The sequence below is a fragment of the Amblyomma mixtum genome, chromosome 4 (genome assembly GCF_055824585.1).
Source record: "Amblyomma mixtum isolate Tamu chromosome 4, ASM5582458v1, whole genome shotgun sequence".
Taxonomy (NCBI): Eukaryota; Metazoa; Arthropoda; class Arachnida; order Ixodida; family Ixodidae; genus Amblyomma; species Amblyomma mixtum.
In genome coordinates, this window is record NC_143015.1 from 102890815 (window position 1) to 102917890 (window position 27076).

The window sequence follows — 27076 nt, forward strand, 5'->3', positions numbered from 1 at the left end:
AGTGAACAAAGCCCTTTCTTGAGTTGAACGAGAATGCTCGGTTCATGCGAGGTTAAAAAAACGGGTGGGCCAGCAAAGTGCGCCCCCTCTCAATACCACGGTCCGGTGGTCGTGTCACTTTTGACAAGGTGCAGGCAGCTATGAATAGCCTTAGGCCTCACTGCCACTGTGAAGGTCGACGACCCCCCAACAAAAGAAAGACCCGAAACGGGTTTCGTGCGCGCAGCCGCGAGGAGACATCAGCGTTGTGGGGTGGTCCTCCCCGCTCACTGCACGAAGCAGCTGCTGAGTGATCGGCGCCCACCGTATCGGACGGTGTCGGAACGCCCGGTGCCGAGCTACAATACCAGCGAGCTCGTTACGGCACCCGTGGTACAGGCCACCCGGCTCCCGGAGCCGCGACTCCCAGAGTCGAAAAAGAGACAGCGAGAAAATATATACAGAAAACTCGGACCACCCACGCGGCTTCCGTACTCACTCGCTTCGGGCTCGGCAACTCCGCGGGCGCTAGGCCTCGCGCTCCCTCGATGCGGACCAAGTGGTTCTTGAAGAAACTCCAGGAAGAAAACTTCACAAAAAAAACATGCTGAGCATGTCGAAAAGTTCAAACATGCTGCAGCGCAATACACCTCGCACTCAAGAAAGCATGCCGCAGGTCCTAGCGATCAAAATTCACTCTAGGCCTAGCACTTGTCAAGTCCGGACAAAGAGCGTTCCTCGAACCGAACAGACTGTCGTCCAATGTTCCAAGAGCAGTCCCCACGTTGGGCTGCCAGATGTGGGGTTTAAATCGGGGAGATAAACACGTATTCCCCGTTTAAGCGCGGCTGACATGGTTCAAAACCGCGCGGACCCCACCCAGTGGTCGCGTACGCTACTGAGCGCACGCCGACCACGGCGGGCCGTGCTCTACGGGAACAAAGGAACGACACACTGGATGACACAAACAAGGCATTTATTGCTATAGCAACAATAACGCCAGCTAGCAACAAAATACACTGAGGAATCTAGGATGTCCGACTCACCAGCACGGCTAGGAGCGAACGTTCGCCCACGGTAGGGCAAAGGGAAGATCCGAGGCCCGACGGGACGAGCTGAGGGGAACAAGTTTCCACACGAGGACGCCCGCGGCACAGAGCGGAGCTTTGCGCGTGAACGTCCAACACGCTTCCCGATGACGAGCAGAAGAGACCTAGCCTTCCCCCGCGCGCGAGCGGCCAAACACGCCATCCGTGGCGCTGCTGTCGCTGCGACGAGAGCGCCCTCCCCTGTTAGCTAGAGTACCCAAACTAAAGGGAGTGCTTTTCGGGGGCAGCTAACAACAGTGGGGTGCAGTGCGGGAAAGTGAACGCAGGGGACGAAGGTGTCCCCACACTGTTTACGTGCCGCTTTAAATTTCAGTTAAATTATGATTCGAAAGTGCGTCCACAGAGCCTGTATGCTGTCTGGGAAGGTGCAACTGTGTGTCTGGGAAGGTGAACATAAATGATGCTGCGCCTCACGTAGTTATAGCGAGATAAAATGATCAATCTGCGGACTACGCCCGCCAGATCTACTAGGCGCGAGCTTTAAGTTTATTTACTGGCCCAAATTTCGATTAAGCAGGTACTATTAATCGGGCTGTATTTTACCCTTCTGACCTGAGCAAAGAGCGAGAGGGGGGCAGGTTGATGGGTGATCTCTCCAGGAGGTGTCTCCGACCTTCGAAGTATTTGCTAATTCTAGGAACATGCTCCAGAGGAGCGTCTGTCTGTGTGACCGGTGCTGTGTTGGATCGATTCGGGTGTCTTAGGCTGCTGTAGAAACGTGGACACCCATGTAGCGTATATCACATGCTTGGTTATATTACTGCGCTTCGACTTTTCTTCAATCCAAGTCTGTCTAACTTACGAAAAGAAGTGGCTCAAAGAACTGTACAAAAGTACACCACACAGTTCTTACAACACGATTTGAATAATGAACGCAAGCATTCGCTTTTACTTTGTGATCTCTATCACCACTAACCTCCATGTCATTGATCACTGCAGCCAGCTGCTGTCTCCCGTCAGGCCCACCATCTGTCGGCCCAAAGGGTACGTGCATGATAGTTCTCAATAATCACCAATCAATGATTGTCCTGTTTCAGGATTGTTATCAGTATATTGCCGTTCTGGAAGCAGTGTGTGATCCCACCCTGATTATGCTATGCACAGAAAAATACGCTGTTGTCGTTGCCTTTTTGCATCAGTGTGTATATTATAGGTGTTCTAAAGGGCGTTTTGGAAAATGTGTTTTCGCTTGTATTTTGTTTTTTTGAGGGGGGGTTCCTGTGGATAACTACATTCACCCCCAGCCACATATGATGTCCATAAAAATTAAAATCCGTGTGGACTATTTGCTTTCGAGAGACTCATCCTCAGCACTCTGCGATAGCCATGGAGAATTATGCAGTAAAGGAACACAGTCAACATAATTTTTATTATTCTGTTAAGACACGACTAAAGTAATAGATTGATAAAACTGGTACCTATTCAAGGGTCACATGTCATATTTCGGTAATAACAAGCATGAAATATGCAGGCTATGTTCTCAACTTGTGTGCTGTGGCAGGGGTGATGAGCACGGTTGTGAGCTCCGGTCAAACATAGACCGACTATCAACCGGCAGATTTTTGAAGACAACTCTGCGTATTACTCGGCGAACGACAGAGCAGAAAGCCCCCACGCGAATGGCTGAAAAACTCTTATTCCTGCTGTCCGAGGCAAAGTAGAAAAAAGAAGTGGGGAAGCCGTGGCGCTTAATCCAATTTAATAGCAAAATCGGCCACTCAGAGTAATAATTCGAAGTTTCTATGAATGCTTGGAGCCTGTTCCACAGCAGCACAGCTAATCGGCCCAATATTGGCGATGTATTGGCAAAGGCCGGTTGTGCAAAGCATCATAGTGACGCTTTCCATTTCCAGTATTGCGCCGGTTACCTGTGCTCATTGGGTATATTGAGTTCCTACGACAAAACGACGAACTGAAAATCGCCTTTAGTGCACCTTCAAGTCCCACGCAGCATGTGTGGATATCTCCAGGCGGAAAGCTACCCAAGTAGCTCAGATAATCGGCCCAATATTTTCAATGCAATGGCAAAGGCCGGTTCTACAAAGGTTCGTAGTGACGCTTTACAATTCCAGTACTGGGCCAATTACCTGTGCTGCTTAGGTATTGGAGGGACCTTCGTTTTCGTGAGGGCGCGATATGTTCGCAGTGTGGAGCAGGTTTTGTCGCAGTCGGATTAAACGTTTTGTCTCTATTTTAACACAGAACAAGCTTGCCGCCGTCACGGAACATTTGTCACATGGGTGTGGCCTGCTCTGCTGGGAGTCGGGACACCCTGTATCTACCCCCAGCCCTCAAAGGACGTGCCGCAGGTGAGACAGAGCTAACAGCATTTTGAGGGCGTCCGATGGTCTTGTTTCTAGGAATATAAACGACGAAAAGAATATATATATAGCATTTTAAGGCACCACCATTATACTTTCGCTGTACCACAAACGGGTTTGGCGAAATCAGCTTGGTATTATATAATGCTTGAGCAGGAAAAGGCATTCAGAACGAAAGACTTTATTCTACAGCAAGCGTTGCATTCGTTTTAAAACACCGCTATAAACCGGCGTTTCTCTAGCTTGCATTCATTCTTTTGTTTCCTAACTATTGTGTAATATCTTGATTAGTTCGTTTTTATTTGTGTATAACTCTCGCACAAATGCTGTGCATGAATTCTGTGTATAATACTGAGTTGTGTCGCTATAATTATTTTTTGAAATTTCTGCATGGGCCCAAGTCTAGCCGAGAATGCTAAGCGCCCAGATGATTCGCATGTATTTTTTTTACTGGCCGTGGAAATCAAATTGATTTCGACCGACCGACCGGACAGTGGGCTGCTTTTGTTCCGTGGACTTCTTGACAGTACTGCAAGACACTGTCGCATTCAACTCTTAAAGGCGAGGCGTACGCATCCTCTAAAATTTTTCGATCCCTATACACCTGAAGTTAATTGTATTCCTTATTTTATTTTTGTAGTATGTTACCCCGCCCCAAACTGCCATAAAAAAACTGCGCTTGGGCTTAATATTGAAATTTCTTCCCGATCTCTACGGCAAATGGGCGGCGAAGTGTGCACAATCATTCTCTTCTTGCAGTCATCGTAGCTCTGCATTCGGTGGGACGATGCCCGAACGGGGTCCATGGAGTCCAACACGAGTAACATGTCCGGCATCGGCGCTACCGAGACTGGCAAGGAAGCGCTGCCGAGCCAACTCCAGTCCCGAGTGCCACGTCCGCAATTCTGGCGCAGGCACCGAGCCGATGCGGTAAGTAGCTGGGCACCGACACCCGTCAAAAACACGCTTGTGCTTCTCTTTTGGGAAAACAACTCGAACCATTCGACATAGCCGATGTATAGACGACAGCGCAGGACGATTGGCGATGTCGCCGACACCGCTAATGCTTGTTCATGCTTACGAAAAGAACGTTACTAGTAATGCGTGAATGACGAATGAAGAGATATGGGAGAGGCGTTTGCCCTGCAGTGAGCGTAGTGAGGCTGATGATGGGGATGACGATAAGCCCGCGTTTATTCCCTGAGGCACTCTGCCCTCTTTCCGTTTCTTAATACTGTATTTGAGAGAAAAACTGACGCCAACCAATATTTTAAGCTTGCCCAACGTTTCGGGACCAACTCGGTCCCTTCTTCAGGGGTGACTAAAGTGTGCCAGCAGCCGCAGGGTGTTGCCTTCGCTCTCCCTTTCTTAGCACCTGGCGGAGTCCACTAACGTACGCAGAGGGGAGCGTTCCTGGGGTTCTATTCATCGCCGCCTTTGTGAGCCGGATGTGCCATGACTCCACATGTCGTCTCTTGAACAGGTTTGGCTCCACGGCCAAGACGCTCACTTCCTCGAAGGCTATTGGGTGGTCGGCGCGCTCGCAGTGTTGGGTTGGCTTCCGAATTCATTAGCCGGACGTCATTCTTGTGTTGCCTTATTCTTTGGGGGAGGTTTTTTGTTTCGCCGACGTATAAAGCCAGGCTTCATACGTCGGCTTCATACGGCTGGATTCACTCCCGTGATCCAGATCTGCGCTCACTACCTTACCTAACTGGGTATATCACTTACCACTTCGTTCACCTCACTACCAACTGTAAACAGCAGTTCTCTTCCGAAAGTGCAGAACTCTTTTGCGTACTAACTTTCAGACCCACAGTTTTGCTCTGCCTCTCAACGTCACTTATTATGCTTTGGAGTTCGTCCCTTGAGTGAATTAGCAAGGAAATCCCAGCAGGGTATCTGAAATTACTATGATATTCTTCATTAAGACTCATCTCCAACTGTTCCCAATCCAGGCCTCTGAATACATCCTGTAAACAGTTGGAGAATAGAAATGGCGATATCGTCTCCCTGCCTGACACCATTCCTTTTTGGAATTCTTTCCTTACTTTATGAAGGAATATGTTAGTTGTCTATGCCTGGTTGTCTATGCCTGTGCCTAGTTTCCTCTTCACTGCTTTTAGGCTACCTCCGCTTTTTACAGTATCCTTGATTCTCTCCGTACCAAACTTCCTTGTATCGGTTACGTTTAGCTTATTGATTAGCTGTGATAGCTACGCGAGTTCTCATCTTTCTGTGGGGTTACTTGCACGCTTCGGTGTTTCTTAACCTGTTCTTTCACCTCCCGAGAAAGTTTGCCATTATTCTGTCGGAGCATCCGGAGCCGCCGCGAAGGCTCAGTGCTTAGCGCGCTAGGCTGCATGCCCGAAAGACGCGGGTTCGATCTCGGCCGCGGCGGTTGAATTTCGATGGAGGAGAAACTCTAGAGGCCCTTCTACTGTGCGATACTCTACTGTGCGAAAGAACCCCAGCGGAGCCCTAAACGACTGTGTCATCCATGACCTTAGTCTCTTAGGGATGCTAAACCTAGTAATAAGCCGTTTATGAGCATCCTTCCGGCTACTTCTACTGTCCAATCCATAATGATAACCGTGGGCTCATTGTTCACTGCTGGAACACGTTAAAGAACCCCAGGTGGTCGAAATTTCCGGAGCCCTCCACTACGGCGTCTCTCATAGCCTCAGTCGCTTTGGGACGTTAAACCCCAATAAACAAACCAAACCTAAACCAACTAATGTCCTCGTACTCAGTTAAAGCCGAAGATCTGTTCTGCAGCGACACCCTGAAATCCTCTACTTTCCCTCTTACTGCTAACTCGCTGATGGGCTTCCGTCTCTTTAGTTTCTTCTGGGCCCGCTGGTCTTGGATAATTGGGGAACTTATCATCCTTTAATCGCTACAAGGCAGCTCTCCGAGGACCTCCACATCGTGCACGATGCCAGGGTGAACGCACAGTATGAAGCTTATTTTATTTTTTGGTCTCGCCAGTGACGTCCTTGCACGTTCAATTCCTGCTCTGCTGTTTTCTGGATGATCATGACCCGTAAATGTTTTCTGTCGGCAGCTCGACTAATAACCCATCCCGTGCTATTTCTAGAACCTATGTGATAGTCCCTCACTACCTGGTGTCCAGACTGCTTATTGCTTTTATTGGCATTGAAGTCGCCCATCTGTATCGTGTGCTGTGTTTTTACGCAGTAGCTTATACAGCTCGTTCAGTCGAAAAACCGTTGGCATTGTAATAGTCGGTACCGCGTGTCCGGATATAATAGAGCGCTGCGTAAAAAGAAAAAGTATCATGGTAATTTGTGATTCTAGTGTTGACGATTAATTGGTGTGTGATAGACGATGACGAGATACAGAACTGTTCTGATTGCATAATTGATTAATTAAAAAAATAATAAATAATAAATTGAAAAAAACGGGTTCAAAGGTGTAAAAAGGGTCACAATGAACGGCCAAGTTTTTAGCTTGGTAATTAAGAAAAGTATGTGTGTAATTAATCAATTAGTTGAATCAATTATTATTGAAGAATGCGTTTTAAGAGGCCTCCTAGAGACTGAGAGCAATTTTTCGAATGGGCAAGGTGCCGCGCCTAACGGGCGATGGTGTTCCGTGGCAGCGCTGAATGTTGGCGCGTAGGCCTGTACCACCTTCAGTTTTCACCTCTTAATTTTGAAGCCTAATTACGGTTACAGGGCATACCTCACTCTGTTTTATTGCGAAAGCGATACTACTGGCACTTTCACGCCTTTGCCTTGCCGCGGCGGTAACCACCATCGTGCCGCGGCGGTAACCAGCATCGTGCCGCGGCGGTGACCACCATTTACCTTTGCGAAAGCAATACTACTTCCACTTTCACGTCTTTGCCGTGCCGCGCCGGTGGCCACCATCGTGCCGCGGCGTTGACCACCATTGACCTTCATTTGACCTTGATTGCATTAGATTGGATTAGATTAGATTGGAGTGCACTGGATTGGACTGGACTGGATTGGATTGGATTCGATAACATTAGATTACATGAGATTATATTATATTAGATTGGATTGTATCGGACTGGATTGGATAGGAGTGGATTGGATTGCATTGGAGTAAATTGGATTGGATTGGCGTGGATTGGATTGGATTGTATAACCGATGCATCACCACAAGTCTAACCACAAGCACCACCACCAGCTGTACCATGGCGTAGGTACGGATATTGCTTTCGCAATTACTGGGCTAAGCTAAGCCACAGCGAATTTTTTCTTCAAACTGCAGAAGTGCGCGGTGATGTAGCCAAACCTGCCTCCAGCTTCGAGTGTGCCTTCGTCACGTGGGTGCCACAGCAACCAGTCTTCGCGGCGTCGACACACCGGCCTGACTGGTCTCTAGAGGGAGGTTTGGCAGGTGAGGGGTATTGCCGAACTCTTTGCTGCTGCGTTCCTGCGTGCGTTTCCGCGTTTGTGTGGCCTTCCGAAAGCTTTTCAGGACATGTACTGCCAAACCCTTGATAGCAGTCACGGCGTGCACTACATCGATTCACTACCCAAGGACATCTGGTAGAGTCAAGTGCAACAAGCTTGCAAATGAGCTCCACACAAGCTCTTCAAGGCACACTTACGGAAGAAAGCATATGCTAAAAGGTTTCGTGTTACTGCATAGAAAATTTTAATATAAACCATCGGCTACATGGTGTCACAAAGTACGCAACAAGTTACACCTCGTGAAAAGCGCCTTAAGTTACCGGCAGTCATGGTGATGTCAAAAAACTTTGTGCAGCTTTTGCGTATACACCCAATGGAACGTATGATCACTAGCGCATAGTAAACGGGATCTCTTTCCGACCACAGAAGTTGCGAAACCAAAAATATTTTCCCTTGTTTTATGTTACGCACACTTTCCTTCATTCTATTTCAGTTCTAGGAAAGGAATTCAGCTTGACAGCTGAGCTCTAAACGCTGTGGGAGGCCTGGATTAGTGATGCTTGCTAGGGTTTTTGTTTACCTAACGAGAGCGTCACAACCTCTGCTCGAGGAGGCGTTTGTAGGAGGCGTTTGTAGTTAGATCTGTCTTGGACCGTCAAATAATCAGCTCGTCCTGTGGGACGTGCACTACAAGACCCATCTCTCTAGCAGTCTCTGGCCTCGTTGGCCTTGTCCTGGTGTGTTCATGGTGCATTGTCTTGAATCTTTGCAGGAACTTTCTTCATTGCCATTCTATTGTACTTTTCGTACAATCTGCTGAAGGGCCGTCCACTTTCGTCCTCCTCCGGGTTCTAAGCAGGGCCCATGGTCATCTCGACCTTGCTCCTGCATGCTCCCGCACTGTGCTACTTGTCGACGTGGCATGATACGATGATGAGGGATACGTTGCCTTGAGAGGAGAGTTCTTGGACGGTTGCACAATCCAGTAGATGAAGACGCCGGCTGAGTTCCGGAATCTGAACCAGTGACGAGCAGCTGAAACCTTTAGGTTATTAACAAAATTTACAACATAAATTGCAGCTTTCAGTCCACTCTGATGAGCTCAAGACAAGGAAAGTTTATTTTTAGCCACGTGCTGGGGGCATGGGTGCCTTGGCTGTTTGCGCTCCCCTTTCTATTTCATCGCGATGGAGAGTTGCGTCCACAGAGCCACTATGCAGTCTGAGAAGGTGCAACTGCGCGTGCGCAGTTGGAGCCTCTGGTTGGGCAATGCTGCGGGTTTAGAGGCTTCCTACAGCGTGGGGTAGTTGCTCTCGTTAGCACTTTTGATTTTTTTAAGCTGTTCACTGCTCTCTCGTTACAGCCCTCTCCAGCGCTGAAACATTCGCAATGTCCACCGAATCCTGTGGTTGAGGAATGATGGGCTTGTGCTGGTTTTCTGTAGCCGCCGTGGTTGATACACTCTTGGTTGCTTAGGTGTGACTGCTTAGCCTTTGTAGTAGCAATAAACTTTATTGCCCAAATGAGCCCGCGAGAGTCTTCGCCCAAAGCGGGCAGAGTCCGTAGTCCAAGAGGCTATGGGCGTTGGCGCTCGCTGCGCCCTGTACAGCGGCATCACTGAGCCTCCCGGTCGGGGCTGGTCAGCCAGATCACACAGTTCTCATCGGAAAGTTATTGCGCAGGTTGCACAATTGCCCGCTTTTTGTTTCGCACCTTCCAATGCTTTGAGCTGAAATCGTAGCTAATGGGGAACATCCTCTTGGTTCTGAGCCTCTGTCTCGAACAAATTTGATAGGTCAACAATTTAGCTTCCTTCTGGGGTACTCTTGATTCAGGGTTTTGGTATGTATTCTACTTTAAGTCTTTACGCCTTCCTTTAGCTGATATACAACTACTTTCTTTACCAGTGTTAACTGGTTAACTTTAGCCATAGTTTATAGACAACCATCAGGAAAGTGACTGTGTGCCCTTTACACAGTCACTGTATCATCGTCGCCACTAATAATCCCCACCTAACCACGGCTCTGGCCACTTCAGAACGCGAAACTAGCTCGCTTTTGCAGGTCATGTCGTCACAAATACCAGCCGTAAGATGCAATGTGCAAGCATTTCCCTGGACACAGTGCGACCGTCAACTGTTTCGTGCTGAACACAGATGATGCTGAGCCTTCACGCAGGTATAGCGAGATATAATGATCAATCTACGGACTATGTGTGGCAGATCTACCACGCGGGTGCTTTGAGTTTATTTATTTGACCCAAATAACAATTAAGCAGGCTGTATTTATGGTGTCTTGGGTTTATTCTTCTGACCACTGCAAAGAGAGACGGGGGGAGGTGAGTGGCTGATCTCTCTAGGAGCTTTCTCCGACCTTCGAAGTGCTTTCGAATTATGGGAACATAAGACAGAAGAGCGTCTGTCAGTTGTGACGGGGGCTGTCTAAAATTGAAATGTGTAGAAATGTGGACGCCCAAGTAGCGTATGTTACATGAGTGGGTATATTACTGTGCTTCTACTTTTCTTCAAATGAAGTTTGTCTAACTTGCGAACAGAAGTGACTCAAAGAACTGTACAAAAGTAAACAGGACAGGTGGCACAACACCATTTGAATATTGAACGCAAGCATTCCCTTTTACTTTGTGATCTATATCACCACTAACCTCCATGTCATTGCTCACTGCAGCCAGCTGCTGTCTCCCGTCAGGCTCACCATCTGTCGTCCACAAGGGTACGTACATGACAGTGATCAATAATAACCAATCAATGATTGTCCGGTTTCAGAATTGCTCCCAGTATATTGCCATTCTCAAAGCAGTGTGTGATCCCAACCTAATGATGCTATGGAGTCAAAAGTACGCTGTTGTCTTTGCCTTTTTGCATCCGTGTATTATTAAAGGTATTCTTTAAAGAGCATTCTGGAAAACTTGTTTTCGCTTTTATTGTGTTTCTTGGGGGTTTCTGTGTATGATTAGATTCAGCCACAGCCACAAATGATCTTCATAAAGATAAAATACTCGTGGATTTGCTTTCGAGAGAATCAGTCTCAGCACTCTGCAATAGCCATGTAAAACTGTGTTGTAAGGAAACACAGTGAACGTAATTTTTATTACTGTGTTAACGCACGACTAAAGTAATAGAATGATAAAGCTGCTATCCATTGGCGGTCCAGAGAACATATTACCCAAATAACAAGCACGAAATACACGGGCTGTGTTCTGAACTCGTGTGCTGCGGCAGGGGTTATGCGCACAGTTGTTTGCTCCGCCCAAACATAGCCCGACTAGAGACAGGCCGATTTTTGAAGACAGCTCTACGTATTACTCTGCCAACGACAGAGCAGAAAGCCCCCACGTGATTGGCTGAAAGGCCCTCCTATTCCTGCTGTCCGAGGAGAGTTAAAAATAATTGGGGAATCCGTGGCGCTTAATCCAATTTAATAGTAAAATCGGCCACTCAGTGTAATAACTCGATGTTTCAGCCAATGCACGGATTGTGTAACCCAGCAGCACAGCTAATCGGCCCAATATTGGAAACGTATTTGCAAAAGCCGAATATAGAAAGGATCATCACACCGGGACCCTCAATATCCGACATTGGGCCGATTACCTGCGCTGCTTCGATATATCGAGTTGCTGCGATAAAAAGAGAGGACTCAATATCGTCTTTAGTGCCCTTTCAAGTCTCACGCGGTACCTGTAAATATCTCCAGAGGGAAAGCTATTCGAACGGTCTCCATTTTCTTGAGGGCGTGATATCTTCGCATAGTTGAGCACGTTTTGTCGCACTCGGATTAAACGTTTTTGTTTCGTTACTTTAACGCAGCACAAGCTTGCATCCGGCACAGAACATTTGTCACGTGGGTGCGGCCTGCTCTGCTGGGAGTCAGGACAGCCTCTACCTGCCGACAGGCATCAAATGACGTGCCGCAGGTGAGACGGACAGCCAACAGCACTTTGAAGGCGTCCGATGGTCTCGTTTCCAGGAGTGTAAAGGACAAAAGAAAAAAATATACATAGCATTTTAAGACGCCACCACTACACTTTCGTTGGTCCCCAAAGGAGTTTGGCGAACTCAGACGGGTATTAAGATATGATGGGTATTGGGTATTAAGATTAAGGTATTAAGATTAGATGGGTATTAAGATTAAGGTATAAGATATGCTTGCGCAGGAAAAGGTAGTCAGAACGAAAGACTGATTCCTACAAGCGTTTCATTCGTTTTAGCGGGTCGGTTTCCGAGCACACTGATGTTAACAGGCTGCAGGAACCCTGGCTTTTAGTTTGTTCAATGGCCACTGCGGCCGCCATCCGCAGAAGTACAGCTAATTGGACCAATATTGGGAATATATTGGCAAAGCCCGATTACGCAAAGGATCATACGAAACCTGCCATTTCCGATATTGGGGCGATTACTTGTGCTGCTTGGGTATACAGAGTTGCTACGATAAAAAGAGGAACTGAAATTCGCCTTTAGTGCACCTTCATCCCACGTGGTACCTGTCAATACCTCCAGGGGAAGCTGTTGGAGGGGTCTCCGTTTTCATGAGGGCGCAATATCTTTGCAGTGTGGAGCAGGTTTCGTGGCAGGTGGATTACATGCTTTTTCTTTTGTTTTAACACAGCGCAAGCTGGCAATCGGCATGGCTCATTTGTCACGTGGGTGCGACCTGCTGTGCTGGGAATCGACAGCCATCAAAAGGCTCACCACAGGTGAGACGGAGAGCCAAGAGCACATAACTTCCGATGGTCACGCTTCCAGGAGTAGAAACGACAAAAAAGACGATACATAGCTTTTCAAGGAGCCACCACTACACCTTTATTGTTCCCCAAGCGTGTTTGGCGTTGTCAGATTATTATGATATGCTTGCGCAGAAAAAGGTATTCATAACAAAAGACTTGTCCGACAACAAGCTTTGCATTCACTTTAGAGAGTCCGCTTCTGAGCACACTGATGTTAAAAGACTGCAGGAATCCTGCCCTTGAGTTTGTTCTCGCGACACTGCGACCGCCATCCCCAGCTGCACAGCTAATCGACCCAGTATCGGAAATGTATTGGCAAATGCCGGCCCTGCACAGGACCTGGGTCAAACTATCTATTTCTAATATTGGGTCGATTACCCGTGGTACTTGGGATAGTCCCGGTTACAACCAGGCAGTCTGGATAGATCACGTGCACAGCACTGCACCAAGAGTTTGGGTCAGGTGCCGAAAGAGTAACGTTAAACTACTCCGGCTAGCACTCACAAGAGAAGACTGCGCATCATAAGGTGACCGATGGCATCCGCCCTGTGGACCCATATCCTGACACTGGTTGGTTGGTTTATGGGCTTTAACGTCCCAAAGCGACTCATACTACGAGAGGCGCCGTATTGAAGGGCTTCGGAAACTTCAACCACCTGGGGTTCTTGAACGTGCACTGACATTGCCCAGTACATTGGCCGCTAGAATTTCCCCTCCATGGAAATTCGACTGCCGCGGCCGGGATCGAACCCGCGTCTTTCGAATCAGTAGCCGAGCGCCATAACCACAGAGCCACCGCGGCGGCCAACATAAAAATGGTTTCACCGAGTAAAGAGCGCGTGGAAAAGTACAAGCACATTCCCAGTCATGCTTAAACAATATCTTATTATCAATAAGGGTAAAAAAAGGACCTGGTTAACATCAAATCATTTGCACGTCAGAACATTTCCGAGCATAGGTTTAAACTTTACTATTCGAGCTACAGCTCAAAAAATTTGCAATGCGCTTGCTTTGAATGCGAGCGCCAAGCCAGCCGCTGAACCCTTTGTAAGATTGCTACATAGAACAGTTTTTTACAGTTTTCTGCTTTTCTTGCTGTACTAATACCTTAAACGTCGAAGGTGTTTTTTTTTTTTGTTGCTATTTAATTGCGCATCGCTCCGATCGTTACCTTTCTTCAAAAGAAACACTTTCCCTAATAATTTAATATATCCAGGCCGTAACAAAACCTTTTTGGTAGTTTGACAACGCCACATACGAGTGGTTTATTTCTTCCACACGTTTCCAGAATCATACCAAGATATTTCTGACAAAAGCAATTTTAATGAGAAAACGTTACAGCGCAGTTTTTTGATATATTAAAGATTTCTCTGTGACAATAAATATATCTGCTTATCTCCCGTGCGCAGGCTGGAATATTTTTGTAATTATCGTTTTTGCTATTGTTAGAAGCTTTCTCCTTTGGTTTACTATGGCAGTTTTAACTGCTTCATGCGGGCGATGGAAACGCTATAGAAAGAATGATTTTGCTACATATTGGAAGAATGGACCAATGTCTTCAATATTTATGTACCAGTACTTTACAATTTCCCAATATTCAAAATTTTTCTCAAATATTGGAAGAATGAATCATTATCTTCAATAATTATCTTCAATAATTCATTATCTTCATAAAAAGAATGATTTTGCTACATATTGGAAGAATGGACCAATGTTTTCAATATTTATGTACAATATTTATGTACTTTACAATTTCCTAATATTCAAAATTGTTCTCGAGGAATGCCCTTCACTACGGCGTCCCTCATAGCCTGAGGTTCTTCGGGACGTCAAACCCCAGCAAAGCAAACCAAACGAAGAATGTTTGAGATGCTACTGTAAAGTGAAACTACTGCTATAAATCGCAACTCAAGACAATAGCTAACTTATACAGCAGCGATAATGGAATATTTTCCTGCGTAGAAGATGCGCATGACACGCTAACAATTCAGAAAAACGTTTTATCGCTCGTGGCTAAATAGGTCACCAGAAATTTTGCAAGTGCGTCTAGTAAGCTCACTTCTTTAAGAACTATCATCTGCGTTCTCCAGCAAGCTTAAAAACAAAGCGCCGAATTTACAATATTAAGGCGGCTAAATTAATCAAAAACAATAATATATCCCTTCCGCGCGCAGCGCATTCTCAGAAAGCGCCGCTAGTCCTCTATGTACTACTGTCGAGCTCAATACGCGTCCGGAGTGAACCTGGTGAGGATTCCGCTGTACAGTGTGTCAATGAGCCCGAATACAGAGCACCCAAGTTGCACGAACTTTGAGTGTACATCGTTCTTTGCATCAACGAGGGAGCGCAGACATTTTCAGTGGCACTGGGATGCACACACAGCTGCTGTGCGGCAGCTAGCTCATTTTTAGCGTGATAGCACATAAGTGTTTACATAGCATCCTTCGATGCGAATATCGAAAAATGCACATCGATCGTGTTCCTCAGCAAAATTATGGTACCAGCAGCCACCCATTTTTAAGGCGAAATCCTGTAATGGCTCATACTCGCTCTGTACGTCCTTGCGCTGGAATCGTGTCAACTGGGGCCTCTCCTCCGCGCAGCGGCGCAACCTTTTCACTCCTTAGCAACCATCGCGCTGGTGGGGGGCGCAGCTGTGGATGGATGGATGGATGGAAAAACTTTATTGTCAATAAATTGGTGTTCTTGACCCTTACGGGTCACTGGGCGCCGTGGTCGATCCTTGGTCCAGGATGCCGCACTTGACTGCTGCCATCGTGGCTCGGCGCGCAAGGAATCGTTGCGCTTCCTCGTCCTCGCTGGCCAGCAAGTGCTCCCACTGCATAGCAACCGTGACGTCACACAGTAGCGGTAGAATGAGCGCGCGTGCGTCGGCGATGGCAGCTGCACCGCTGCTCCTTCGCCAAACGTCTCGTTGCAGTCGAGCGAGCGAGACGCATGGCTCCGAAGCGGCCTAGAGAGTCCCTCGTTTACTACAAGCACCTTTGGGTAGTTAAATGGGATAATTGCGAACACTCTGGCCATTCCACTGGGACGCCATGTACGTCGTGGTATATGCAGTGCGTTGATCAAAAGGCTTTCGCCAGCACACTTTAAAACCAGTGCCTTCGGTAATGTTTTTCCTGTTTTAATACTTCCCGCCTATTACGCTTTATGGAATAGCTGAAGAAAAACATTCGTCATGCTTTGTAGGGTGGGCACGAAAGCAAGCATTTTAAAACACTGTCCATGTTTGTGGCGGTAGCGCCTCTCAATTATACCTAATGATGCTGTGCAGAGAATGCGTTCGGAAGGGTGAATCCTCCTCTCCAAGTCTTCTGGTAGACTTCACCCCAAGCATCACCGAAACCACCCCTCTTCTGCCTCCTTCCCACAATCGCTGCGGACACGGTTTTGATGACTGAAGGCCACAGACATAGGATAGTAATTCTTTCGCATTAAAAGAGAAAATACGCAGTCTATGACTTTTCTTTCATTGTTCAGTTGCTTTGCTGCGGGCTCTAATTGGCCACTGTATTCAGTAACGTTTCAGATGGAGTAATTGTTCCGCCGTTACTGAACGGGACAGCACGCCTAATAAACAAGCGGCCTTGTTGCTTTGTCTTCAAGTGACGCTCCAGCGGCTTGTTAGCGGTGGATAAGAACACTGAACGGAAACGTTGCAAGAATCGAAATCAATGGCGTTTAATAATATCGTGCTAGATTTTTAACTCATATGCATGATATTGACCAGGGGTTGAAGCAGGGGTTTTCTGCGTCGTTTAGTGCGATACACACTTCCCTGTTGTGTTCGCAGGCAGCCAATGGAGCCTTGGATGTGTGGGAGGTACCTTAAGTCGCCTTGTCTGACCTGAACTGCTCGAGCTGACTGGCACCACCTCTTCGTAGTGCTGATGTAAGTGCAAAGGGCTTTCTTGGCTTTAGTCAAACTTAGTCCTTAAAAAAAAGAAGAGCCGACGCTGAGGCAGCAATCGAATGTCCATCGCTAACACATGAGTCATAGGTCTCTAGTTCGAATCTCCAGGGTGCCCAAGGCGCTACAGAAAGCGCGCGCGCTACGAGTAGACGACGCGACGAACCGGCTGCGGCCACCCGTCGCCCGTCAGTCAAAACTACGCACCAACGGAACGTCTTTCGTAAAGGTTTTCAAGATTATGTCAGCTTAAAAGCGCGGGAGCCAGAGTAGAAGATGAGGATGTTAGCTCTCGAACGAAACAGCGAACGGGCTTTGATTTGAATTTTTGCAGCTTTTCGGGCGCTCATGGCTCTAATATTTCTTAGAGGTAATCTTCGATGCCTCATCCATGCAGTGGGCTTGTTTTTCTAAAATGTCCAGTGTCCAGACCCCTGATAATGGTCCTTTAAGGGAAGAGGTAAAGAGACTGGGAAGGCACACAAGTGAAACTGCATATGTCGTTGGTTAAAATCCCTGTCGCGAACTCACCTTCAGCTTGACTACCACATATAAGTGGCGTCTCTCATAGCCTGAGTCGCTTTGGGACGTTAAACCCCATAAAACCAAACCAAACCAACCACATATAAGTTATATGCAACGAGAAATCGTATGACACCACCCGGAAGGCTTATCGTCATCGTCAAAACTTTTATTTCCACCGAAATGAAGCTCCTTTTTGGACCCCCCGGCACGGAGACCTAAGGGAGCCCTACTGCGGAGCCTCGCAAACTAAGATCTGTTGAAGATACATTGCCGCTTCACGGCCTCAGCCGCCAGGCGGATGGCTTGTCGTTGTTGAGTGGGGTCCTCGCTCCGCAGCAAGGTCTCCCAGGCTTCTCTATGTTCTATCTTTTGCTCGGCGCCCGGGCTGCCAGCACCCAGAAGGGGCTTATGATTTCCCCCTTGTAATCTACTCCACGCAATTGCCTCCTCGTTTCTGAGGGAACGGTTGGTCCCTCCTGCTCAGCTTATAATTTTCCGTGATTTCGTGCTCCAAATCCAGCTACCTTTCATGTCTATGCGAAAGGGCTGCTCTAGGGCCGCCCAGTGATAGAGAGCTCGGGCAAGCTCGAGTGCAGCCTCATTTCCTGCAATAGACTCGTGCGCTGGAATCCATATTATCTCTGTTACGTTCTATCGGTGTCGCATCGAGGACGCGTCTGGCCTCTTCCGAGATTCTTCCTTTCCCGAAGTTCCTCACTCTATTTTCGCTGTCACTTAAAATCGTCGCGGCCTTGTTACAAAATCTTCGTGGCCTTGTTAGCGACGCGAGCAAGCGCTATCGCGAACTCTTCCGCCGCGTTCGCCTCTCTCGTGCTGCTCGAAGCCGCTACCGTTGGTACTCCTGCCCCGTCTACTGCCGCTTATACAGCCGCCCTGTGCTGTCCGCACGCACGCGCCTACATAAGCCACCAGCTAGGTCTGCTGGTCGCTCCCTCATCTTCCTTTCGCAGGCCTTATCCCTATGTTCTCGCCTTTCATGTTATACTTGTTGTGCATGTTCCGCGGCATAAGTGGGACGCATATTTTGGCTCTGATCTCTGCCGTGATGTTAACCATCTTGTACGGGCTACTTTCTGGCCGAATTACTACTCATTCGTGTATTGTCCTGCTCGTTTCAGACTGGCCGAGCCGTGCTAATTGAAATATTCTCACCCCTTCTGCCAGCTCAGCCCATCTATTGTGTACCCTGATTTTCTCAAGCCGCTCCGTCGACGTGGATATGGGGAGTCCCAGAGCTCGCTTGGCGCATTTCCTTAATATTCTGTCTACCTTCTTTATTTCTGCCTTGAGCACGTTTAGGAACGGCGTCACGTTACAGATCCCACTTATTAGTACGCCTCCGACATTCTCATTAGATTCCTTTCATTTAGTCCTCTCCCTTTCACCGCTACTCTCTAGAATATGCCTACCACTTGGTCTGCATATGTGGCTAATTTGTTTACGGTGTTGCTGTCGTTGCCTTTCTTGTTGATAAACATGGCTAGGATCCTCATTTCCTCAACCCTGGGCACTTCCAGGACTCCCACCACCACTTTAATTTCTACTCTCTTGTTCCTGCCCTATTATACACAAACAGCTTCAACTTCTGCGGTGAGCCCGCCAGGCCTCTTTCGGCCGCGTACTTCACCACCACATCTGCTTCCCTTTGCTGACTTGTTTGTGTCGTCCGCGTACATGCTGAATTTTAGATCGGGGATCTTGATCAGCATGGCCGGGCGACCTCTCATCGCTGTGTTAAATAGGAAGGGGTACAGTGCGATTCCTTTCGGGGTACCTTTGATGTCCAGCCCTATGCTGGGGTCTCTACAACTTGCATTTTAATCACCGCCTGCCTCCCTCGGAGAAAGCCCTTAATGTACTCGTATGTTCTCTTGCCCACGTTTATCTCCTCCACACCTCTGAGCACCGCCTCGTGTCGGATGTTGTCGAAGGCCTTCGCGTGGTCAAGACCTAGGATCACGTTGATCACGTTGGTATCTAATCCTTTCTTTTCTATACTGTCATGTTTGAGTCTGAGCATTACATCCAGCGTGCTGAGCTTATGTCTAAAGCCCATCATCTCGTGCGGCCACAGGTTTCCATCTTCTATGTATCTCGTTAACCTCGTTTGCACTACGTGCTCGATGAGTTTCTCCACGGACGACGTTAACGAGATCGGTCTTAGGTTTTCCAATTTTGGTTCCTTCCCCGGCTTCGGGATGAGAACAACCACTGCCTGTTTCCATTCCTCCGACAATTTACCTTCCTTCCATACTCTGTTCATGTATCACGCAATCGCCTCTATCGAGTCGTCGTCTAGGATCCTGAGCATACCATTGGACATTTTATCCACGCCAAGTTCCGAGCTAGTCATAGGCCAGCGATAGCTGCTATGATCTCCGCTACCATAATGTCCGCGTCTAACTCTTCATTTTATGCTCCTCCATATAGTGGCGGTCGTACTTCTGTCGCGTCCCCTATTTAAATGTCCTTGAGCGTGTTCATCAGCTGTTTTTCTGCCCCCTGGAAAGCATGTCTCGCTTTCACCTGGTCAATTCTCGCTGCCTGTTTGGATTTGCCCGGGTCATGGAGATGTCTCAGTATCTTCCACGTCTTTGCTAGGCTCATGCCCCTTTCCATCTCGTTGCACCTGCAGTACTAATTTTGCTCTTTTAGTTTTATCGCATCCGTTTCCATTTCCTTGGTGTGCCTGGCTAGCGAAAACCTTAAGCTTCTGTTCCATGTTTGATAGCGGAGTCTCTTCTCGAGCCTTTCCTTCTCCTTCCACGTGGTCATTAGCTTGCTGCCGGTTATCTCCCGTGCATCTTCCCCTTCGACTACCGCTTCCGCGTCCCTGGCGTCTTCCCTCAGTTGTTTTGCCCAGCCTCCTATGTCGCCAATTTCCTTAGCTTTGTGGCTTTTCCGAATCGTCCGGAATCTGTCCCACTCCACGATTCTCGCCTGCTTGAGTTTCCGCAGCTTGACTCCTTCTCGCAGATTTTCTCTGGTGTTTGCCCATTCTACTCTTCCCGCATTCTTACTGAAGGTGAGGTACGGCGCGGTGTCTCTGCTTACACTGCTACCTACTCTAGTGGGCGCACACGGGTTGGTATGCAAGGTTAGTCCGAGGTTTTGGGACTCCTCAAGAAGAAGTCTGCCCTTCAGATCTTGCCTCGCGTACCCCCAGTCCTTGTGTGCCGCATTAAAGTCCCCCACGATCACTAGCGGGCTCTTCCCGGCCAGTCTGATGACTTTTCTAAATAACATTCGAAATTTCTTCTGCTTCGGGTTGCTGTAGATTTTAAGCAGAAATATGATTTTTGCTCTCTTGCGTCCCGTAATCATTTTTATCATTACCGCGCTTCTATGTCCCCCGTGCTCACGTCATGCTCTCGGGTTGCTATATTCCTTTTGACCAGCGTGGCCACTCTTCATTTTTTACCCCTCTTGCTACAGATGCTTTGGTATCCAGCCAGTCTCACCTGATTTCGCCCGGTTTCCTGCAGTGTTATAGCAATCGCTTTGTCCTCTACATGTAAGGTTAAACGCTGTAGGGGACATTAAGCGTTCATTGACCTTAACGTTGCAAGCGTTTTACACTCCGATGATTTTAAGGAAAGTGCGCATAACTGCCTCCCTTGGTTTGTGGACGCCTGAGTCGCGCTTACACGTACGTAGGTTGATGAGTGAGAGTAGGGGGCTGCATGCGTTAGTGCTGGTAATGTTGTGGCATGCGCGGCACTGCTGCAATGGGCCGCAGCGTTAGGGTGAGCAAACTTTCGCGATCAACCAACCAAGTCAACCACGGATATACGTGGTAGGTCCGAGTAAGGTCGAAATCTCCACTACCAGGCTGGGATGCCCGTAGGGCACCACCACGGATGTCCCTATCAGGATATACGCATCGGAGAGTCTGAGTATGTCCGAGGGACATTTGTTACTGGATAGCTGGCGGACATCTGCAGGCAGATGTCTCAGGAGTATCCATATATATCCCTCTAGGGATGTGAACTTACGACAATGCATATATATGTTTTCCTCACACAAAAAAGGATGAAAAAGTCGACTTCGTAAATGACAATTCACGCAATCACATTTCTACTAGAAATTAGTTTAATAGTCAGATTTTATTAACATCACTCGAATATGGTATAGATGTGAAAGAACCTGAATGAATTAAACTAACTGTGGCTTTCTGACTCTAGTGCTCATAATTATCGTCCTATTCTCCGCCAGCATTCCTTCGAGGTAACCGGGCATGTATCTATGCATGCAAACTTCCATGAAAGCAGAACCAGCTAAACTCCTACCATGGACCGCGGCAGAGCGACAGGCCTAAAGTCAATCCAATCATTCAGTCAACATTTCCGGCTTGATCGTCTCGTTTTTCGCCGCGTGGGGCTCCTTTCGTCCTTTACTTTTACTGAAGTGTGCGGTTCGTGTGTTATGTGGTTGCTTGGCTGTGCTACAAATGTGATGTGAAACCATCGCACACGAAAAGAACTTCTTTTGCACATGAAGTTCTCGCGAAAAAGCTCCGGTGTCATACGTATTAGTGGCTAAATTTTGCCACATCATAGAAAGCGTAGGTAGCTGATCAACTTGTTTATTAGGCATGCCGAATGGAAGTCTCCAACCATCTACTGCACAGTACTTTGCACTGTGTAGTAGCATTCTTTACGAAAGCTTAAGTGTTTGGCTAGATTTGCAAACTACAGTCACACATTTTTCACTTATCTCCCAACCACTGACTGCAATGATATCATGCAGTGCGTTGGTATAGCTTTGTCAAACATGTTTATGCCCGCTGGTCTTAATGCGCGGCCAAAACGCAGGACCATATATGGCACCCCTAGAGCTATATGTTCCTGGATTGTGAGCAGATCTCTCTTCCTTACTCCCGTGCAGCTGTGGATCATCACATATGCTGTTGGTGCCCTGATATGTGATTCATCAGTGAACCCTATGGGCAGTATAGTTTCAAAAGTGGTAGAGTAAAGATCCACAGGTTCTCATGTCTTCTTTCCTCGCACCAGAGGTGCCCCACCAGAGACGGTTTGTTCCAACTCGAAGACTGAAGCTTATTTCCTCGCACCAGGGGTGCCCCGTCAGAGACGGTCTCTCGAATAGTCGAGATGCAGGGATAAAGGCAAATACTTCAAGTTTATGTACATATATTTACAATAGATACAAGTTTAGGCACTCGAGACACATTAAGCAGCAAAAGAGAAAACAACAAAAAGTGGATCTGGCTAACACTAGGGGAGGCCCCTACTCGGCGTGGCCGAAGATGCCTAGCATCTCACCTTAGCGCAGAACCCTTTTTCTGGCGCCGGAGCCCGGTTTTAAAGACCTCAAGGCCCGGCCCACATTTCGTAGCACCCAATCATTCTACATTCTTCCTATCATTGACTAATCGAGAGCATGGTCAGACCTCCAACTACCGTAGGGTAACGCCCTTTCGACAAACACAAACGCACGGTCGTGCCAGCATGTGCGCAGTAGAACATTCTCTCCACAAAATAAAAATAAAAACAAACACAAATACACATTCGTGCCAGCACGTGCGCGAATCGGTAACGCGGGGCGGGTGGACACCCGTACTTCACGGCGCGTTTGCGAGCGGCCGCGTTCCAAGAAAGGAGACGCTCCGCTTTGAGTGCCCCCAGTCGCGTTCCAATGACCCCCGCGAACGCTACCGATCCCTTACACGCCCTTCCCAAGATTCTACAAAGGGCTCAAATGCCACTTTTAGAATTATAACAAAGGGATCGGTACGGGTCACAAAACCACCCTGTGGGTGACATGCCGCAGCTACACCACAAACAAAACCAAGAACAAAAAAAAATGCACACGAGCACCAACACAACATTACGCAAAATGCACACTTAAATACACACAGTGGCATGCCTGCCGTGCGCCGTAACACAGCGTCCAAGTTGGTGCGTTGCACCCACTTCACCAGCATGCACACCGTGGTCCTGCTCGGGAATGATCACACACACACACAGACACTCGCAACTTGAGCGTTCAGTAGCACTCGCACGACGTCCGTAAGTGGCCACGTGAGCCTCCTTAGTCGCACCGAGCGTCCGTGTGTGCGTTCGAGCCAACAGGTGTCTCGATCGACACGATTAACGCCTAATGACCGCTACGATCATTAGACTTGTGCCACAGCGGGGCTAGAATTCAAAAATTGCTGCCCTCCAGGATCGAAAACAACGTCCTGAACCTCGATAAGTCCAAATACTTCAGCACGCGACACACTTCAGGGAAAGCTTTCTCCGGCGCGGCGGTTCGAACCGCGTACTGCGTGAGGAACATAGTCCCTGTCCAGCCTAATCATATCAGTGCGACCACTTTTGCCACACGTGATTTGGCGTTCTGCAGCACGGGATATACTGTTCCCCGCGCCCGACTTCCACCGTGAAAGCCGCGCACCTGCCTCCTGTTACTCTACCTCGCTTGGAGCCATTTGCCCCTTTTCTGCTCAGGTAAACACTGGAATTGCCGCAACCCCTCGCAGTGAATTGACCCTAATTTGCCTTGTGGCAAGTCGCCACTCATTTCCGGGTCCTCAAATGACCTGGCCGGACACATCGGGTGCGTTCGAGGATTGCGCGGCGCTCTGCCCGGTCGGTCCAGCAGGCCCACCTCCGCTCTCTGCCTCGGATGAAGGGCTCTTGCCGCCAGTAACGCTACGGGGCACTTCATGCCCTATGGCCGACACAGTGTGCGGTTGCAGCAACGCCAGACTTCCTCCTTTCACTCGCTCGTCGATCTGACGTCTGTCCTTACCGACCGTTTCCTGCTGAACGAAAAGCTCTTTTTCGTAGCTTGCCTGAGACGGAGTTTTTATTCCTGAACTCGCGCCCTCGTCCCTGGTCTTATCTGGGGTAGAGCTAATCTGGGCGGCCGGATCCTCGGAGTGCGCGTTCACCGCCTCTAATACCGCGACGCTGCGTTTCGTCACGATACTTTCTTCAACTGCGATTCCAGCTTCGCAGAAATCTGGCTCACTTCTTACTTCTGGCTGGCTGTTTTCTTGACCTGGGCTTGACAAGCATAAGGCTTTACCTTCCAGCACAGGTGGCCTCTCCTCTCGGGACTCGGAGTAGTTGTCCCTCGCTAGTCCACTAGCTTTCCTAGACTCCTTGAGCTCAGCGAGCTCCAGCGCTAGCTGCTGGCGCTTTGCTTCTAATTCTTCCAAGACGCACTTAACATCCTGAGGTTTCTCTTTGCACAGCGGCGCCTTTCCTCCATTCACTTTCGCAAGTTCAGCCTGAAAGTACGCTAAGCGCGCCTTCGCTAATTCCACTTGGTACCTCACATCGAGTGAGGGCCGGCATGGATAGCCCTCCATACAGCCGTCTGTACTCCTCAACTGTCCTAACGGCTCGAACACATGCACAGGGACGCTAACAATGGGACGAAGGAAACTCACAGTTTCGATGCATCGATCCGCATTGCCAGCTCCTTGGCGTCGCAGTCCACCGCCACTTTCACCGCACGCTGCGATGAGCTGTCGGACGCCGCTGGTCCTGTGCCAGCTGCTGTCGCCTTGCTTCGCGACGCCGGTGACTGTCGAGTTATCGACGCGCTGCTTTTCTGGACCGTATGCAGTCCCGCGTCGCTGGACTACTGCCGTGGTCCTTGCATCCTTGCCGCCGTCTCTCCGCAGGTCCGTTCTCGAACGCTGACCTGTTACCTTGTCGTCGCCTTTCTCCCTGCCTTCAAGTCTTCTTCCTGCGCCGTCTTCCGATGGCCGCAGGATCCTCGTCGACTGCGCCAGTAAAGATCCACAGGTTCTCTTGTCTTCTTTCCTCGCACCAGAGGTGCCCCGCCAGAGACGGTTTGTTCCAACTCGAAGACTGAAGCTTATTTCCTCGCACCAGGGGTGCCCCGTCAGAGACGGTCTCTCGAAGAGTCGAGATGCAGGGATAAAGGCAAATACTTCAAGTTTATGTACATATATTTACAATAGATACAAGTTTAGGCACTCGAGACACATTAAGCAGCAAAAGAGAAAACAACAAAAAGTGGATCTGGCTAACACTAGGGGAGGCCCCTACTCGGCGTGGCCGAAGATGCCTAGCATCTCACCTTAGCGCAGAACCCTTTTTCTGGCGCCGGAGCCCGTTTTAAAGACCTCAAGGCCCGGCCCACATTTCGTAGCACCCAATCATTCTACATTCTTCCTATTATCATTGGCTAATCGAGAGCATGGTCAGCCCTCCAACTACCGTAGGATAACGCCCTTTCCACAAACACAAACGCACGGTCGTGCCAGCATGTGCGCAGTAGAACATTCTCTCCACAAAATAAAAATAAAAACAAACACAAATACACATTCGTGCCAGCACGTGCGCGAATCGGTAACGCGGGGCGGGTGGACACCCGTACTTCACGGCGCGTTCGCAAGCGGCCGCGTTCCAAGAAAGGAGACGCTCCGCTTTGAGTGCCCCCAGCCGCGTTCCAATGACCCCCGCGAACGCTACCGATCCCTTACAGGTAGTGTTGCTGCATTGTAGACAAAGTGCATTATAAGGTTCTCTCTCATACTTTACTTTCTTGCCCATGCAGTGTGGCTGTGGCCGACCTAAGCTAGCAGCTGTATACTACCTCAGCGTGCAGCAGCAGCCTTCAGGTAAGTTTGAACTCTATGCAAGTTTCCCCCTACACATAATGGATACCTTTTTTATTTACTCTGTGCACGCAGTGTACTTGTACAGTGATGGATAGAAACTTGCGGGGTGAGAGTTGGTCGGAAAAATTTATCTTTGTGCTGTTAGCTAAAGCGATTTGATCAAAAGCCTAAAATCATGAAGGGATATAAATACCCGATCTTATTGAACAATTGTCAGCTGGCTGCCTCGCGAGGCAATGTAAAGATAAATATTTTTCTGGAAATTCACATCCCGCAAAACGTTTCCTGAGAGTACCTTGTGTAGCTAGCAGCTGTCTGGTAAGGATCGCTACTTTCACACTGCAATCTTTTAGGCCTTCAGTATGGATGCGACTGCCTGTGGGAGTAGTTGTGGTGTCTTTCTCTGTAAACGCATTTCTCATGAACTCGTAAAAGCTCTTTGCAGTAGTACGTTTCATTTGCAGTGTATTTCGTAAAAGCAAAGTAGAGTGCATTTTAAAAATATTCCTGCCTTCATTGCTTACGACTTACGAGCTGTTAAAGAAGTAATCTTGCTCTAGCAGCTACATATAACTAGTTTGCTTGGCACAGTGTAATCACTGCATGGAACTGAACGTGGTCTGTCAAATCCCTTTGCTTTAATGACATGTTCTGAGATTACATAGTGTGGACTGTTTTCTGCAGAAAACGTTCTCAGTTTGGCTACAAATTCATCCCTTCTCTGTACGGTACCCTTCCTGCTGCGTGTACCAACTGTATGGACAGCTTGAAGAATTTCTCGTGAAGACTGAAGGCGGCCTTTATGTCATAATAAAATCATCTTGAATTTGATAAGTTTTCACATTTTGGTCGTTGATTGCTTTATATTCATGCATATGACATACGGCAAGGCGTGTGCCCGATTTCAAACACTCTGCGGGGTTTCATTAGGCTCATGGGCCCTGCGAGATGTACTAATTCGTGGTTGTCGTAATGGCTTCCCTCAGGACTGTGGAGAAGGCATCACCCGCAAATATCTTCAAAAGATCTGCCGCCGGATATCCGGGAAAGATGTTTGTCGGCGGTCCGAATAATTATATTTTTACCTCCATCGGAGGTCCGTGTGAGAGCCGTTGGACATCGGAGGATCTCCCGCAGATATCCGTATATCCAGCGAAGGACATACTTCGGACGCCCGATGAATGTACATTGGTCAATTGGGAACTGCCACCTGTGAGGGTGGCAGGGTGGGTGCGCTGCCTATCCAGTGTCTGGAACGCTCTCAATGCTCTCAGTTGTCCGATACCCCATAGCTTTTCCTCTCTAACCAGGTTCAGCAGTAGTTAAAGCCCTGCTAATTTTTGGTTTTTGGAATGCCCGCACACATAACACTGTTACACTTAGAATCCAGTCATTCACGTTATTTGTTATTT

At 48.3% G+C, this 27076-nt stretch overlaps 1 protein-coding gene across 21 annotated transcripts in view; it reads left to right on the forward strand.

The window, feature by feature from the left end:
- Positions 1-27076, forward strand: part of LOC149347652 (uncharacterized) — a 47268-nt gene that overhangs the window by 17635 nt on the left and 2557 nt on the right. For 9 of the 21 annotated variants that reach the window (XM_089587248.1, XM_089587252.1, XM_089587250.1 and 6 more), the window contains 4 exons: positions 2028-2072; positions 3289-3397; positions 4169-4339; positions 4782-6021. In XM_089587248.1, coding sequence (XP_089443374.1) covers positions 2028-2072; positions 3289-3397; positions 4169-4339; positions 4782-4983 — 527 coding nt within the window. In that variant the 3' untranslated portion in view covers positions 4984-6021. Of the gene's footprint in view, positions 1-2027; positions 2073-3288; positions 3398-4168; positions 4340-4781; positions 6022-7672; positions 7802-10502; positions 10654-12440; positions 12529-16375; positions 16475-25600; positions 25665-26348; positions 26506-27076 lie in introns of those variants that run through there. The other 12 variants (XM_089587260.1, XM_089587258.1, XM_089587254.1 and 9 more) reach the window with 10 other exon arrangements.